The sequence below is a fragment of the Aulonocara sp. 'chitande type north' Nkhata Bay genome, linkage group LG22 (genome assembly GCF_057382095.1).
Source record: "Aulonocara sp. 'chitande type north' Nkhata Bay isolate Kocher_YH1m ecotype deep benthic linkage group LG22, A_spYH_male_GT1.1, whole genome shotgun sequence".
In the NCBI taxonomy this organism is placed as follows: domain Eukaryota; kingdom Metazoa; phylum Chordata; class Actinopteri; order Cichliformes; family Cichlidae; genus Aulonocara; species Aulonocara sp. 'chitande type north' Nkhata Bay.
The window spans coordinates 27,449,746-27,467,808 of NC_141364.1; the positions used below are offsets into that span (position 1 = coordinate 27,449,746).

Genomic DNA, 18,063 nt, shown 5'->3' on the forward strand with positions numbered 1-18,063 from the left:
TGTAGGGAGGATTGTAACAGCAGCATGGCAGCTCTGTGGGGCCTCTCAGAGTGCAAAGACGTGCACTTTGATTGGACACTCTAAATATCTTACATAATTTGCTTCTTAATTTGAAAATAAAACTTTCATATCAGAAAATGAAACAAATGTGTGTTTGTCAGAACATTTGAGTTGTTAAAATTAAATAGGTATAATGGTTTGTAGTAAATTTAATCTAAGTGTTGGTTTTGTCGTTGTAGGTTAAATGTAATAATGAGTGCCACAATAGAGTGTAAATCAAACAAGACACGTAGACTTTCAACTTTAATTCATCAGTTTTAACAAAAGTACTAACTGTTTAGGATTAAAAGCCATTTTTATACTTTTATACTCAAAAGTAATGCAAGAAATAGTCATAATTTTAAGTATAACAGTTTTTTAATGAAAGAAAATCTTTCAATTAATTTAGTCTAATTAATTAATTAATTATTAAATTAATTAATAACGTGTTATGTCATGTCAATAATTAATAACATGTTGGAATAGTGCAAGTATAATTTGTCATTTTTAGAACATGTCTACTACCATCTTGTGCCAATACAGAATAGGACGTCACCGGGTTGGTTGCTGCTAATAGACTTAGCTGTTAGTTAAGTTAGACAAGTTTCTGGAAAACATCCATCCATTTATTTCTATTTTTTAACCTTTATACTGCAAACAGTCTCACAATTTTTCTTCTTCCTTCAAATAGTCTAAACCTGATTAATATGGCAGCTCTTTTCCAGTCTTACTAACCAACGAGTTTACACACATTTTTACAGCACTTTTAACACTAAACTATAGAGTGCCTTTTCTCTCACAATGCTGAGTTATCTGTAGCAGTTGTGTTAATTTCATTCTCTATTATGTGTGGAAGCTCTTTATATTTTATTATATATGATAATACATTCTTTGTACAGACAAGCAAAAGATAGTGTGCCACTTGTTAAAAAAAAAAAAAATTAGCTGCACAGCTGCCAGTACACTATTACAGTACACTGTGTTTGGTTAGATTCTTCCAATGTGAACACACCCAGACTTAGATCAGGAAATGCTGGTGCGGCGGGGCTGCGGTGCCGCTGCAGGGACGATGGACACACCTGCACAGCATTAAAAGTTGTTCCTGACTGTCGTTGTTGTAAGGGGCGATTGTGGCTCAAGAGTTGGGAGTTCGCCTTGTAATTGGAAGGTTGCTGGTTCGAGCCCCGGCTTGGACAGTCTCGGTCGTTGTGTCCATGGGCAAGACACTTCACCCGTTGCCTACTGGTGGTGGTCAGAGGGCCCGGTGGCGCCAGTGTCCGGCAGCCTCGCCTCTGTCAGTGCGCCCCAGGGTGGCTGTGGCTACAATGTAGCTTGCCATCACCAGTGTGTGAATGTGTGTGTGTGAATGGGTGGATGACTGGATATGTAAAGCGCTTTGGGGTCCTTAGGGACTAGTAAAGCGCTATATAAATACAGGCCATTTACCATTTACCATTTGTTGTTAGTGTGTGTGGCTGGCAGCTGCAGACCTGCAGCCACCTGTGAGTGTACAGCAACCGGAATAAAAGTGTGTTTGAAAGTGGTAAATTAAGAGTATGCTGAAAAGCATTTAAAATGTGGACCGTTCTGCCGTGGAGTTATTACACCTGGTTAACTGCTATTAAGAAAATGCCTAGGGTTACATCCACAGGTATTTTTTAAAACTGAGTTACCATCACCATATCAGTGTGAGTATTTAAATCAGTGCAACAGCATAAAAAGCGCCAAAGTTCATAGAAAATCACACCTCACTCTGTCCACTTAGACCATATTCTGCAGTAGGTATCCCTCTGCAACTGTTCTGAGAAGGACAGTTTTTCCATTGTATAGATCTCTTGTACAGAAGATATCCAGTCTTCAGTTGTTGGTGGCTCAGGCTTGAGCCATCTCCTTGTGAGCACCTTTTTAATGAAATCAAATCACTTTTATTGTCACGTCACATTACTGGTACATTGGTACAGCACATGTGACCGAGATTCTTGTGTGCAAGCTTCACAAGCAACAGTGGTGTGCTAAAATACAAGAAAAATAAGAAACAAGGAAAATAATATGGCATATAACTCTACTCCGCATTCATACTAAAAAAAATTATGTTCTTCTTGAAGTTTATATATTTTATTCAGGAATGACAACTGCCACACTAGCTGTTTCAGTTTTGGGATCTTTATAAATCTGCAAATAGTCACTGTACTTATTCTCCACACTATTATACAATTCTTGACAAATATCTGTTGTAATTCATGTCTTCTTAATATCTGATAATGATCTATCTACATTAATGTATTTCCATGCAGACCTTAAAGGCCACAATACTGTCTGATTAAATTCTTTGTCATATTATCCCCAATCCACCCAAAACTATTTTTAAAATCTTTTCCTCTTTCCAACAGTTTGTAACACTTTCTTAACACGATGACTTTTATTATGACCTTTCAAATGTATCCAATAATTTACCATTGACTTTTATCTTCTAAAATATAGTGGCACTCCACCCGATTCTACTTGTAGGACACATACCGGTGTTGCTTAAAGTCTCAGTGGTTGAGCTTGGATAATATCCAAGTTTTAGCCACTGACCAATATACCATACACCTATAATCTATTCTTGAGTGAATTAATGTGGCATCAAAATTTGCACCCCATGTCAACCCTGCTAAACCCCTTATAATATTAAGTACCTTTTTACTTTTACCCATAATGTGCTCTGTGATTTTTCCAAGTTAATTTCTTATCAAAAACTAGACCCAAAAACCAAAACCAATCAAACCTTTCTAGCCCCTTCCCATACTAGTAAAACTGTTTATTTTCTCCTATTTTTTTTTTTATTTGTGAAAAACATGACTTTAGTTTTCTCAACTGAAAATTTAAAAATCCCATTCTACACCTCACTTTTCCACTTTACTTATCCCCTCCTGGAATTTCTTAATGAGATAGTCTACATTTCCCGCCCTTACCTATAATGCTCTATCATGAGCAAAAAGTAATTTACAGACATATCTTTAAAAATACCATTGATCATAACTGAAAATAACGTTGGGCTTACTACACTTCCTTGAGGAGTTCCATTTTCTATTTTTCTTGGCTCTGAAACGTGATCCTATTTTAACTTGAATAGTTCTGTCACATAAAAAAATCCCTTAACCAACTAAACATATTTTCTCCTATTCCTAACTGATGTAATTTAATCAGTAAACCCTTTCTCCAAGGCATATCATATGCTTTTTCTACATCCACAAACATAGCAACTACAATTTCTTTATTATTCTGAGCTTTCTTAATATCATCTTCCAGACATAAAAGAGGATCCATTGCTACGAAAACTACTCTGATAAGGCGCTGTTATATTTCTTGATTAAAAATTGCGCCGACCACTCATTCACCATCCTTTGCATCAATTTACACATATTGAAAGTCAAAGCAATGGTTCTATATTTCCCAGGATTACTATGGCCTTTTCCAGGTTTCTTTATTGGCATAATTATTGCCTTTTTGCATCTATATGGCAAGAGCCCTACTTGTCATATCTTATTAAATAACATTAACAATTTATTTAACGCTACATTACTTAAATGTTTCAATATAATATAACATACCTCATCGTTCCCTGGAGCACTATCCTGGTGCTACCCAGAGCTCTTTTCATTTCTCCAATAGAGGGGGCAATTCATTATATCAGTACTCTCTTTCCTCCCTAAAGCTTAAAGATTTCTTTCTTTAGCCTTCACAAACAAACACTTTGTTTACAAACACTTTTAAGGAGTAAAAAAATTTTAATGAGTTATTTTCATTCAATGTGAATAAACATTTGTACAAAACCTTCACACAATGTCTCCTTCACCAACATGAGAGCATGGAATCATGGGAGTGATGAGGTGTCCTCAACGCAGAGCATAATGGGAAACCAGAAGACAGGCCCCTCACCAAGGTCACATGACCCAGTTTAAGCCAACAGGAGCTGGTTTCTACTTTCCTTCTTTGTATTATGTGACCACAGAGGCCCCTCCCTCTCTAGAGGAGATAAATTAATGATAAATATTTTTTAAATAAAGCTCTGCTCTGATTGGTCAACAAATCGGAGTTGAAGTATAAACAGCAAGTGTCTCTGAACTCTTTCACAGTAAGCTACAGTCCTGTAAATGAACTCTTTGATCAGCCTCAAATCTGCTCCAGAGAAAAAAGGTCTGAAGAATCCATCATCACCCAGATTGTAGAAGGGGGGTGTTATCCTGAGGCTGTAGAACTTTTAACTGGTTCTAGATTTTAAATCCACAGCTAAGTCTCTAAACCTAAAGTCCAGAACCAAAGGCCGGCCAAGGAGGTTCACATGTATCCTGAATCATTCATCATCTCTGATGTAGAATGGAACTCTTTGATCCTCTCGTCTCAACACATTCTAGACACGTTCTCTAAACAGTCTGGCAGAGGTGAGCAGAGCGCCTCCTGCAAGACTCCATTCTTTCATCTAAATAAACTCCTCTGGATTCTCAAAGTCGGACAGCGGTGGATTCGCATCATTTTGGACTCTGTAGTCTATTTGCAGGTCTCTAACTGGTCAAGGACTCAGTCTGGAGCATCTTGCCTGCTCATTGGCTGTGCCTCAAAGGAACAGGAAGTGGACTTTGCAGAGTGGAAAAGCTTCATCAGGTCGAGGAACCGAAGGCGTACCTGTAGAAAACATCGGATTTAATACTTAGAAGAAAAACACAGAGCTCAGAGCTCTACACTTGCATGCTGAGGCGTTGCCTCATCTCACCTGTTGGGCAGTCTTGTTTCCCAGGTGGGTAGACACCTGTCTAAACGTTTTCCAGGTGGCTCCCCTCTCCTGACAGGCAGTCAGGATAGCTCGGTCCACCTCGCTGGAACAGGAACAATCAGAGTTAGTTTTTCCTCTTTTCTTATGCTACTTTTAGAATCATCTTAAAACATCTGGCTCTGAAAGCTTCGATGCTTAAATTCATTTTATTTTCATAATGTTTCAAGATCAGCGTTTATGTTTGTAGAACATTTCAAATGAAACATTTCTACAACATTTACAGTTTTATACAATACAAATGTCTTTGCTACTAGAAGATGTATGCTACAGAAGTTTTATTTTTTGGGTTTACAGATGTTCCGTCTCATTTTTATTCCTTAAGGATTTTTTATGGAGCATTTAATGAATATTGTTTTTAGAACACGTTTCCAGAGCACGTGAACATTTGCAGGGTGTGTAATGTTTTATGCAACACAGATTTTGAATGTGTGATTGTGGCTGGTGCAACACTTATTGATGACTTTCTGATATTTTCTACAACATCTGAATAATGCCTGCCAACACTTTTTCAGGACACTGGAGTTTTTTGTCTCTAGTAGTTTCAGAACCTTGAAATGATGTTTCATCGTTATAATGTTTCTTTAGTGTTTTCTCTGACCGTGTCCACATGACGACTTTCTCCCCAGTGGCTGTCAAAGTGATGTTTTTGGCACAAACCGCTTGCCGCTGCCCCTCATCCTGTTCCTCTCTGTCGGTGCCTTGGTTCCCGTCAGGGGAACTCTGGGCAGCAGAGTTTGTGGTGTGGAACTCTTGGTAGAACTGGCGGAGTTCCTGCTGCAGGTCAGGATGATGGCAGAGCAAAGAAGAGAGCTGACAAAACAAAGAGAGGATCAGACTTCGGTCTCTCTCTGTTCCATTTTTTATCAAGAACTTGATAAACCCATCATTCCGGAGGAAAATAATCAGTGTTTAATTATTTTATCAGTAGAAGACAGATTTAATTGACAGATTTCCTCAGGTCAGATCAGCTGAGGGGTCAAATGTCATCTACCTTACCTTGTTTATGTCCTCAGGTAAAGGGGCAGAGCTTCCTTGCAGTACTGACACCACCTGTTGGTAGAGTGAGGAGCTTTCTCCCAGGCTCCATCTCAGTTTCCATAGAAACACTCGACTGCGTTCAAATAGCTGCTGCTCCAGAAGCTGCGGAGATGAAGAGAGCTGATGAGTTGCACCTAAGTCACAGCACACCTCTGCGAGGTCACAGTGATGTCACCCACCAGGCCACAGCGGCGAGCTTGTCTGCGGTTCAGGAAGGCGGCAAAGTCTCTGAGCAGCTGAGGCCACGGCCGCAGAACGCTGCTTATTCTGTCATACAGGACATCAACTGCAGCAGTTGAGAACTCGTCCAACACACACATCAGTTCCTCCCACAAGCCCGGATACATCTGCACCGCCTCATAAACCTGACCAGGTAACAGGAAATACAAACAACTGCGGTTACACAATCTTGCTAAATACAATTCAATTCCAGAATTAAAGCCTCACCCTGTAGAGATAATCATGAGCGAACAGCACGTCTTCTGACTCTCTCTGATCATCTTCATCACTTTCTTCTGACAGTGGCTGAAACCAAACAGGAAGTCAGATATCTGCAGATATTAATTGGTTGATTGACTGAGAGCTGACTTTGGCCACTAAAGGTTTCACCTGCTGAGTTTTTCTGTCTCCATCTTCATCAGGATCACCACTGTCTTCTTCTGCTCCTCTAGGTGGTGTCAAGATTCCGTCCTGTTTACTCTCTGACCCCACCTCCTGCACATCGTCACTGACAGCAACACTTCCTGCAGCACTGGGTGAAGATTCAGACAGAACCAGGATGATGTCGCCCTCTTCCTCCTCCTCTTCATCAGTTCTGATGACATCATCCCCTGTCACCTGATGGGAGGTGGGGTCATCGCAGGAAGGAGGTGTAAAGGATTTGTGTTCCCTCCCCCTCCTCAGGGCTGCAAGTTTCTGACTGTATCGTCTAATTTGATCTCTGGTTGCCATGGACACAGTGGCAGTGCAAATGTCAGTGGGGGAATCGGTCCTGGTCAGGAGCAGGCGGTGAAGGAGGACTCGAGGAGGAGTGGGAGCGGAGGGGGCAGAGTCAGGGGGATGAGGGGGGTTGTGGTTTTGATTCAGCAATACAAAGCCGATCCGTCTGAAGTCCAGGTTCTGAGGGAGGCGGGGTGGGTATCGGGTCCCAGGGGGGACGCTGTAGGAGCTGGAGGGGGTTGGGATGTTTGAGGCGGAGCTATTATAGTGCCTAATGATTGGGTAGATGACGGGGAGAGAGCGCTGAAGACAGAAAAGAGATGGTTTTATATATGCACATACACACATACATACTCAGACTTCAAACTACACACATGAAAGCAGTGTTCTCTTCTGATTCACTGTAAAATCAGCCTAAGCACATTCTTAATCGCTGAGGCATCCCAACAAACACAATTGCAGTTTCAACAAAGTGTGTCAAGATTCCACATTAGAAAAGGAAAAGTTGCTGCAATAAGTCACAGAAACGCTCCAATTACAAAACAGATTTTTTGGTAGTTCAAAGAAAATATTCTATTTTTGCAGGAGGATCTAGTGTGAAATAAAGTGTGGAACTTCTCTGTTTGGTTTGCTAAAAGTTCAAAGGTCACAGTTGGTTTTGTTTCCATCACAAACGGTCTGTGTCAGCAGCATCAGCTAATCCTCATCACATCCTTTCTTCAGAATCTAAAATACCGTTCGTTTTTATGACCTCTAAGTGAACCTCATACCTATCAGAACTAGTGCTTCTCAGATTACACAGAGGGAGACACTGCAACAGCGGGAAAACCTGCAGCTGATGGGGAACTGGTTCCTGAGCTGCACGATAACACCGAGGAGACAGTGGGAGGACCACAAGGCTGATTACTGACCAGTTAACTACGTTTGCTATTTCCCTCTTCTCTTATAATCCATTCCATGGAGCAGCAGTCTAAGCAGAGACTCCCAGACCTCCCCTGGGCACCTGCTTCATCTCTCCAGTGTCACCTGGGTCTCCTCGGTCAACTGTTTGACACCATGTCATCAGTGCTTATTCTGGAACTAGTTTTCCATGAAGAGAAGACGGGCAGGAAAAATGCAGAGAGGAACAAAGGAAACACAAGCAGCCTTCCTACCAGCAGCCACAGAGGCATGACGCTCTCCTCTCTCTCCACAGGAGGTCGCCAGTCTGCTAAATTCACGGGACGACATGCCACTGGCATTGGGAGAACCCGCCGCTGGTACCTGAAGGTCTGCAGAAGACAGACAGATGGACTGTGTGTTTTTATGTACAGAGGTGTGATAAAGCAGATCATTTTTCGAAAAAATAATGGACAGCTCAAGTGGAGCGGTCGAAGAATAAACTTTTTAAATAAGTACTCATTTATGCAGCGACACAAATGTTCTAATACTGAAGAACATGAAAACATTACTTTTAGCTACATGTCGGCAAAGTTATGTGACATTAGTGATGTTAGTACTAGTGAGGTTCCACTTGCTTTTAAAGCCTTTACTCTAAAAGGCATATTGTTCAAAAATTGACTTTAATTTTACAGAAATTGTGATATTCAAACCTGAATATCACAGTACTAGCAGGATTCACAGCACTGTTAATGTTAGTTTGGTTATTTTGCTGGCTCCGTTTGGTGGTGTCTGTGTTTTTTTTAAATGAGCTGCTATGTTAAATTTGTGTTTTAATCCTGTAGCTTTGCACACATTTGATTTCCATGTTTGAGAACCGCAAGTGTTCAGATCATCTGCGATCATCTCTGAGGGACAGCTGATTGAGACCGAGGCTTTCCACCCTTGATGATACAGGACAAATTCAGCAGTGTGTGAGGAAGAGCCAGCACCAGCTGAGAGATGAAGAGAACAGACAGACTGTTCTCTCTATGAGAGGGACTACTTAAAAAAAAAAGAAGCTTAAAATAACTAATTATCTGTCCTAAATCACTCTTATTAGATAAAGTCATCATTAAATCTATCAAAGTGTTTTCAGTGTGGAAGAAAATACTCAGGGCGCTCAAGTAAAAACTATGAAAGGCAGTAAAAAGTTCTATATTCAGAAACTTAAAGTACGCAAATATCAGCAGCAGAATGCACCTGAAAATAAAAGTCTGTGTTTCTTTCAGTAATATGAAACATGGAGTGTTTTGGATTAGTAGTACTGCTGTTTGTTGAATTATATTGCTGTAGATGTTTATATGCTTTATGTATTTTGGGATAAGTTGATGTATAGTGCTATAATTTACAAGGATGTTATGTTTTTTTTAATCATTTTTGCCAGGTCAGTCTGTTTAAGGCTCTGATATCTATTCAATATGACTTAAAACAGTTATGGGATGATTTTCTCAAAATCAAAATAAATTTTTCACAAAATTGACAAATCGATAAATCAATCTACTCTTCATTTTATCTAACAAACACATAGTTATCACAACTCGTAAATTGTCTTTTTACCCATATAAATAAGCTTTCAGACAAATTTGGTATTGCCAATATATTAAAAGAACAATATTTGTCTCTCTTATTTGAAACAGAGTTAAAGTTCACTGCTGTACATTTTTAATTAAATGCAATACATTTAATATTGGCCATGTTATATTTACATGACCAAACTGAAATGACACTAGTCTCATTAACAACATTAGCTAACTAGTTAATGTTAAAATTACTGTTGGGTACAGAAATTAAGCCCAACAATATTGTATTTACAGTCCTGTGGTCTTAGCCTCAGATACTTCACAAACCAAAAAAATCTAATTAAAAAACATACATAATTTTCGCTTTCAAAAGGCCAGGTGCTTGGAAGGATGCAACCCATGAATTGGGACGCACCATGTATGTGTATGTATGTCTGCGTTACCTTGACAACGTTGTCAGGAAAACCTGGCCGGCAGCACTGCAGGATCCTTCGTCGAACCTGAACCAGAGATTTCCTCAGCAGGAACTGGGACACCAGTTTGGGTGGGTCACATGACCCTTCCATATTCCTGAGGCCGAGCACCAACAGACTGAAACACACACACACACACACACACTAAGGGCATGGTGAAGGTTTTTCTCAGGCCTCTTTGTGTTACAGTGAGTGTGTGCTCACCAGTCCTCAGCCGGAGTGAAGGCTGCTGTCCTCCGGGGGCAGTACAGCGCGGGATCTAGGCTAGCACAAGGCAGCAGCTCCGGGTACATGAAGACGGGCCGTGTGGCAAAGAGCCAGGCAAGCTCAGCCGGCATGACGGGGAAGCAGCGCACTGTTAGCATGTAAAAACAAGTTTCAATCAAAGTTTCAAGTCAATCAATCAGGAAGCCCCGCCCCCACCTGTACTCACTCCGTCCCCGGGCATCACGGGGGCGAAGCTGTGGCCGGTAGCTGATGGGAGCCTGACGCAGCTCATCCAGCAGCTGCAGCGCCATCTGCAGGTTGGATGCTCTGAAGACACTACAGAAACCAGGAAGAGCCAACAAACCAATCAGCTCGGCCCGCTGCGCCAGCAGGTCTACCTCACACTGAAAGACAGGAAGTGAGCTTCAATGGGTGCATTAACAACAGGAAGTACATCACAACACATCCAGGTGAGTTACCAGGAACTGCCGGCAGGTCTCCGCTTCGCTGTGCAGTCTGGGCACAAGTGAGGTCAGCAGGTAAACCTGAGTAAGTAGCTGGACATGCTGAAAGAAAGACGACAGGTGAGTTCAGTTGCTGTTATCATGGTAAAAGCATGGTAAGAGCTCTCAGCCGCCATGCTGAAAGAGTAGAGTTTACCTGTTGGAGCTGCTGCTGCAGGCATTTCCTCTGCTCAGCGTTCAACTTGTACACGATCAGCTCTGTGTGCGTGTCATGTGGCACTCCAGTCAGCTGTTTCCTTCTTATCAATGCCAGCTGCTGCTTCACCGTGCGCAGCTCTGCGATTGGTCCATCCTCAGCCTCATCATCAGGACACTCTCTGATGTGAAAACACACAGACAGTGATGTATCTGTGTGTGTGAGCATGTATTCATGTCTTTGTGGGGACCAAAAAATTGGAAGTTTACTATACTTGTGGGGACCAACAGCCCTCATGCGGACCAAAATCCCAGTACCCACAAGTTTGAAGGCCTTTTAGGGAATGTCACGGTTACAACTGTGTTATGGTTAGGTTAGGTTTAGGCATTCATTTTTGATGGTCAGGGTTCGTTGCTAGTGAAAGCATGTCAATTAGATGTCCCCACAATATATGAATACCCGACTGTGTGCGTGTGTTAGTTACGCACCTGTCCTGCTGCTCCTCAGGTGTGTGGATCTGAAATGTTTGTGCTTCCTCCTGTGGCTCTTCCTCTTCCTCATGGCCTTCATCATCCACTTCCTGTCCAGCCAGGTCCTCTTTCAGCTGAGACACACAGAAAGGTGAGGAGACAGGTGAAGAGACACTGAGGAGACAGGTGAAGAGACACTGAGGAGACAGGTGAAGAGACACTGAGGAGACAGGTGAAGAGACACTGAGGAGACAGGTGAAGAGACAGGTAACCTGAAGGTGTTTTATACCGTCTCAAAGAGCTCCTCCATCAGCTCGTTCACCTCCTTTTCTGAGGACATAAACACAAATTATCATCTTCAGCAGGTATTAATCACATTTATTGCTCGCTTATGATACATTTAATATTGGCCATGTTATGGATGCACCCTTGATGCATCCATCAGAGTGTGTGTGTGTGTGTGTGTGTGTGTGTGTGTGTGTGTGTGTGTGTGTGTGTGTGTGTGTGTGTGTGTGTGTGTGTGAGGGTAGACCGGAGGAGAGGAGAGGAAAAAAAAATACAATAAAAAAAATTTAAAATCCATGGACCTTTGATTGTTAGCCGCCCACTGATTACTGATTTCTCAGATATTACGGCTGATCACCTGAGGCACCCTCCCGAACGTGTGCACTGAGTTTAAACAGATGACTGAGCAGCTCCTTTGTAAATGCAGGGAAAATCTAAACACATGTGTGTTTGTGTACTTACTGGTGATGCGGACAGCCTTGTCATCACGGTAATCCTCTACATCGGGCTCGTCAATGTCAGCCAGGAAGTTGTACTCTGGATCATCCTCGTCATCACACTCCTCTGTCAGAAAAAGATTCTTGATCAGTTTGAGTCCAGTCAGAACTCTAATCCCTGCTCTGTTATGAACCCTCACCTTCATTGTCCATGTCTGAGCTCATCAGCCCTCTCAGCCAATCGGTCCACTCCCTGTCCTCGTGGGTGGAGCTAGAGTCGTACATATCAGGTGTGATGTCAGGAGCTTGGAGTTCTGCCTCCAGCCGGCCCAGCGGGACATCCCTGAGAGGACGTTTGGACCGAGTCCGAGACGCCATGAGACCGGCCTCATCCTCCGACTCAGACAGAGGCTGACGACACAGATGATCCATAATGATCTGTCGCTTTGATCTATATCGTTATCGTATATTGATGCATCACATGACCAGATTGTCTCCATGGTTACCTGATAGGGCTCCATACAAACAGCCAGCTCCTCCTCCACAGCATGAAGCTTCTCCAGGAAGGTCCTGTCAGTCACAGGTTTAGGAAGTGGAGCTTTGGGGGGAGGGGGCGGCCCCATGGAAACAGACCTTGCCCTCACAAGTCTGGACCGACTCCGCGACTTCTGATAGGATGGAAGACAGGAAGCAGGCTTTAAAGTTTAGGTAGGCCAGGGCTCTCCAGCTCCAGTCCTCGAGAGCTACTGTGCTGCAGCTTTTAGATGCATCCCTACTCCAACACAGTTGAATCAAATGGTTGAGCTACTTCTTCAGCATGCCATCAAGTTTGGCAAAGCCCTTAATTTGATTCAGGTGTGTTGGACCAAGAATGCATCTAACATTTGCAGGACAGAAGCTCTCAAGGACTGGAGTTTGAGACCCCTGAGGTAGACAGTGTCCCATTCACAGGTTCAGAAAAAAGTAAACTCAGAGCTTTTAGGGAAATCAGCAAATAAAAACAATGTTTTATACTCAGGTTTCATAAACCGGTGTGTTTAAAACTGCGGAATATTCCTGTTTTCACTCAAATCTCCATGTTTTACCATTAGATCAACAGAAATAATTTGATCAGTAGTTTTGCCATTTGGTCATCAATAAAGTTTTTGAATTTGTTCATTTCTAACAATCTGACGTTTGAGGGACCAGACAACACTGATTGTTTCACACATTTTCACTTCTAAAGCTCTGACTGATCAGCAGACTGACAGCGATGATCACACTCTGAGGACCTGCCATGGGCTGGAGCTGTCCTCCTCAGCTCGGGGCAGCCGAGTCCCTCGAGGAGACGAAGCTGTGCTCTCCATGTCACTCTCCTGGAACGTCTACACAGACACACAACCAATGAAAAATCAGTAGCCAGTCATCATCAACATCACAGCACGCTGCAGACGCTTGGAGCCTCACGTCTTCAGCCGTCTCGTCCTCCTCCTCCTCCTCGGGATGGTACTCGTCATCAGAGGAGTCTTCCTCAGCCAGAGGGATGTCGACAAACTGCGGAGCCTGAAGACAGACACATGTAGCTGAAACTTCATTGACACTGTAATTCCACACAGAAAACAAAGGAGGTCACACACATCCTACAGCGTTAGTCTCAGCGTTCAGCAGAGAAATAAGAATCACATTTTATGACTACTACAAAAACACTAGAGTTGGAGAAAAAAGGACTTTAAAAATGCCTCTTTTTACTTTTAATTATTTTTAAATTGCTAACATTTTGAATGTGTCCCCAAGTGCAGTGGCAAAAACCACGAAACCCTACGATGAAACTGGCACACACAACGACCGCTGCTGAGGATAAATTCATCCGAGTCACCAGCCTTAGAAATCGCAAGTTAACAGCACCTCAGATTAGAGTCCAGGATAAATGCCACATAGAGTTCCAGTAGCAGACACATCTGTACATCAACTGGTCAGAGGAGACTACGTGAATCAGGCCTTTATGGTCAAATAGCTGCTAAGAAACTACTACTAAGAAAAAGCAACAAGCAGAAGAGATTTGTTTGGGCCAAGAAATACAAGGAATGGACATCAGACCAGTGGAAATCTGTGCTTTGGTCTGATGAGTCTAAATTTGAGATCTTTGGTTCCACCCGCCGTGTCTTTCTCATCCGACACAGAAAAGGTGAACGAATGGTCTCTACATGCATTGTTCCAATCGTAAAACATGGAGGAAGAGGAGTGATGTGTGTGAGGTGGGGGTGCTTTGCTGGTGACACTGTTGGAGATTTATTCAAAATTGAAGGCACACATGGCTACCACGGCATCCTGCAGCGACATGCCACCCGATCCAGTTTATGTTTAGTTGGACTACCATTTATTTTTCAACAGGACAATGACACCAAACACACCTCCAGGCTGTGTTGGGGCTATTTGACCAAGATGGAGAGTGATGGACTGCTGCGCCATGGCCTGACCTCCGCAGTCACCCGACTTAAGCCCAATCGAGATAGTTTGGGACAAGATAGATCACAGAGTGAAGGCAAAACGGCCAATAAGTGCTCAATATCTCTGGGAACTCCTTCAAGACTGTTGGAAAACCATTTCAGATGACTACCTCATGAGGCTCATCAAGAGAAAATGAAGAAAGGTATAAAAGCAGTTTGTATATTTTTACAAATCGTCAAGAACACAGTTAAAAATATATATTTTTAAAAATACTAACATTAAAAATTAAAACAATTACATAATCTACTTAAAAAAAAGAAAAAATTACAAACTCATTTTTTAAATTTTATGTTAGTTTCAAATGTTTTTAATATCTAGAGATGTAACTAAAATAAAATAAGAATTTTAAATCTGAATTGTTTAACATTTAAGAACTGAATTAATGTGTAATTGAATTAATTTGATGGCTATTTCTCCAAATTAAATAAATGAAAAATGCCAATGAAAATTTTAAAATGATTAAAAAACACTTTACGGTGTTAAAAATTGAATTCAAGTCAAATGCTGACAAAATGCCATTAAAAGCTTTTACGTCATTTTAAAACATTTCGAAAAAATGCAGGGATTCAAATGTTTTTCAGATGATTCTAAAAAGTTACACTTAACTGAAGACTTTATAAAGATTGCAGTCAGGATTTCAGGTTTGACCTTTGACCTTTACCTTGACGATGTCACTGGTTTTCTTGATGGGCGAGATGGTCCAGGTTGGAATCACCTGACAGAAAACAAAAAGTTCAGAGTGCTCTGTGTGTGTGTGTGTGTGTGTGTGTGTGTGTGTGTGTGTGTGTGTGTGTGTGTGGGCTGCTGTAAGTGGACTCACTACGCCTTTCTCCACCACCTCCTTCAGCTTAGATCGAGTCATTTTGGGCTCCTGCAGAAAAGAAAGAAAGTCTGTAAGCAGGGTCAGGACTCACGTGATGGCAGTGAATGATTGATTTTGATTGGATGATAGACTCACAAATGGAGGGACAGCCTCAGTCTCATTAATGGCAGCTTTCATCATGGCCACCACATGCTCATTGGTGATCACTTCCTGTGGGTCAAAGGCCAACGTTTAAACTGTAAGTTTCCCATATTCTTGTTGAAAGCCTTTGAGTTTGTTACACTTCATATCTTTAAAAGAGCTCAGAGTAACCTCAGAGAACTGAATGTACTAAAGACTGTCAAAGACTGACAGTATTCTTTAATAAGCCGTTACCATCTAACAGGCATCCTACTCCAAGTCATTAAAGGGTAAGTCACATGACACTTCATGGACAAATACTTCAAATTAAACTGCTTCAAAGACAGTAGGCTTAAAAACCTGAATTCAATCAAAAATCGTGATCACACCCTCTCCAGGCATGTGGGTGGAGGCACTCACGTGGATGATGTTTTTCACGTTCACTGTGGTCAGGTTGTGCTGTTTGGACTTTGTCTCCAGTGACTGATCCAGCTGTCTGTCAATCTCCACCTCCACTCCTGCCTCCTCCTCACTCTCTGAGGCCCCATCCCTTGGCTCCTCCTCCTCAGCCAGTTTCCTCTTCCTCCTTCTGGCGGCCTTCTTCTTGGCAGCCTTCATCTCCTCCTGGCTGTCCTCTGATGGAGAGATCGGTCCATCAGAGACACGGGTCCTCACAAAGCCACCAGCGTATGTGCATGTGTGTGCATTACCCATGGTGATGACGAGTCTGGAGTCAGTGGTGTCTTCCTCTGCCAGCTGGTAACGCTGCTCCTCCTCCTTCTCCTGTAGCAAAGCATCATGGGAGGCGAACTGCAGCAGTGTAGTAGCAGTGACGGCAGGAGCTGGGCCGGACAGGCTGAGTTTAAGACACTTTCGGCCCGAGTTCATCGTGCAGAAACATGACCTCTGAAACAGTGACATCAGACTCAAACAACTTATACAGATGAGAATAAAAAGTATTGAAGGGACACCCAAGCTGTAACTCCCGCCCCTCAGCAGGCTTCCAAGAGTTGACCAATCACAGCAAACAAGATCAGAAGATTAATAACAGTTCTTTTTGAACTGAGCCTCAGAAGGAGACCCTGGTGCAGGCAAGCAGGGTGGACCTCCTTTAGCAAATCTAAAAGGTTAGCTGCTTCTGTTCGCAGCTCCTGTCGGTGTGAACATGCTGTTAAAGACCGAGAGACATGAGACCTGAACCAGCAGAGGAATGGGCAGACAAGGAACCAGTAGCCACCGTGGTAAACTACCTGAATTCACCTGCGTTTACCTGTTTTAGCCGCTTCGGCTCTTCGTCCCGCCTCCCGCCGGCTAGCTGCTAACGTTAGCCCCAGAGATCCGTGGGCCGCGAGGGTGATCCAGCTCAAGAGTGCACGGGGCAGCAGGCCTTCTTGTCCGTTCTCGGTACCCACACGATAACGGGCATGGTCTGGTGCAGCACAGACTAACTTACCGCCACAACGTCAGACGAGTCTGCCTCCAAAAACTACATTTCCGGCGCCCTCACTGTGACGTATGGAGCGGCGTAATTTTCCTTCTTCTTCTTCAGTTTCATGGCGGTTGGCAAACAAATTCTAGGTGCATTAGCGCCACGTACTAGATTGTAATTTTTTATCAAAACCTACAGTACCACCGTTATTTTCTTATTAAAATTCCCGTCTCTTTCAAAAATGTAAAAATATCAGCAAAAAACTATGCTCCCCGAGTCTCTTTGAAATAATTCCCTTCTCCTTAAATTATTCTTGTTCTTATGAATGTAACAAGTGTCACCTGGCAGTTTGCTGCTCTCTGCCAGGTGATTAGCAGAGGAGCTTTGAAAAGGTAGTGGGTGTGAGGGGTGAGGTTAGCGCTCTTCTGTGGGAAATTCCAGAGGTGATTAACTCACTCGGGTGCGAGTGGGTATATAGTTCGGTAAGAAACTTTTACCATTTTGTTTGGATCAATTATTATTGTAGGTGCCCATTTTTAATGCGTGTTGTTGGACTTTTTTTAGTTTCGAGTTTTAATGGAGGAATTGATCAAGGTCTAGATCGACTGCGCGCAGGGAAACCGATCAATATTGTAGGTATGTTGAGTGTTTGTTTTAAGTTTTGTGATTTTTGAATGGTTTAATAAAACTCATATTTTATTGGGTAACATTTTAATCGATAATGTTGTTTGTGTTTTTCAGCTGTTGTTGTGCTGTCTCTGCTGTCCTTTTTTATTTTTTATTTTTTTTTATTCTCTTGATTGATTTGTAATTTTGTTTTGGTTAGTACGTCCAGCCGTAAAGGCGGTTAATGACTGAGAGTGAGTTGTGTAAGGGCGGAATAACCTTTCTTGTTTTAGTTTTTTTTGTTTGTGCCACTTCCCTTTATGTCCCAGATTACAGGTCATGCATAGCGCTGATTCCCAGCTGTGCTGAGACCCGAATTATGTGCAGTGCGTGCCCACGGGTAGATTAACTGCAGTGTCTGTAAACGGGGTGTGACGGTAGCAGCAGGGGCGGATCTAGAGAAATTTTCTTAGGGTGGCATGAGGGTGGCAAAGAAATCAAATGGGGTGGCAAAATCAAAGCCTTTTTTTTTTTTTTTTCAAACACATGTGCAGGTGGTTACATATGGTTAAAATAATTCAAATGCAGTAAGTATACACATTTTTCATATAAATACAGTCTATAACTTGATTATTGTCTGTAGCCCACATAATTACACACTTTAGTTACATAAAACATGTGAGTTTGGATCTTATGTACTGTATAGCCTATATAATAAATAAATATGTAGCCCAATAAGTATAAAATCCAGAAAGCTACACAACATGGGGCGGTTCATTTACAAACACAAGTCTAA

The 18,063-nt window shown here is 42.3% G+C and overlaps 1 protein-coding gene across 3 annotated transcripts; it reads right to left on the minus strand.

Moving 5' to 3' along the window:
• Positions 1–3,693: 3,693 nt before the first annotated feature.
• Positions 3,694–17,040, minus strand: gon4la (gon-4 like a). Of its 3 annotated transcripts, XM_086280077.1 has the most exons (26): positions 16,503–17,039; positions 15,943–16,138; positions 15,653–15,867; positions 15,248–15,322; positions 15,110–15,160; positions 14,951–15,004; positions 13,249–13,344; positions 13,074–13,166; positions 12,309–12,470; positions 12,003–12,213; positions 11,828–11,929; positions 11,370–11,410; positions 11,099–11,214; positions 10,611–10,791; positions 10,430–10,516; positions 10,177–10,354; positions 9,948–10,098; positions 9,714–9,861; positions 7,984–8,100; positions 6,500–7,132; positions 6,338–6,415; positions 6,070–6,255; positions 5,849–5,992; positions 5,451–5,662; positions 4,793–4,895; positions 3,694–4,704 (listed from the first exon to the last, which is right to left on the minus strand). In XM_086280077.1, exons 2-26 carry the CDS (start codon positions 16,118–16,120, stop codon positions 4,600–4,602), a joined length of 3,717 nt encoding a protein of 1,238 aa, XP_086136203.1. In that variant the 5' UTR covers positions 16,121–16,138; positions 16,503–17,039; the 3' UTR covers positions 3,694–4,599. The 3 variants fall into 3 exon arrangements, with proteins under 3 accessions (XP_086136203.1, XP_086136202.1, XP_086136204.1); XM_086280076.1 differs by having other exon boundaries at positions 15,943–17,040; XM_086280078.1 differs by lacking the exons at positions 14,951–15,004; positions 15,110–15,160; positions 15,248–15,322; ... (1 more) ...; positions 15,943–16,138; positions 16,503–17,039 and having other exon boundaries at positions 13,051–13,166; positions 13,249–13,281.
• Positions 17,041–18,063: the final 1,023 nt, after the last annotated feature.

Coding starts and splice junctions, on each gene's coding strand:
- gon4la (XM_086280076.1), bottom strand. CDS start 16,153: ATGTCACTGTTTCAGAGGTCATGTTTCTGCACGATGAACTCGGGCCGA. Junction 15,323..15,652: donor ACGTGAAAAACATCATCCAC/GTGAGTGCCTCC, acceptor TTTGACCCACAG/GAAGTGATCACCAATGAGCA. Junction 5,993..6,069: donor AAGCTCGCCGCTGTGGCCTG/GTGGGTGACATC, acceptor TCATCTCCGCAG/CTTCTGGAGCAGCAGCTATT.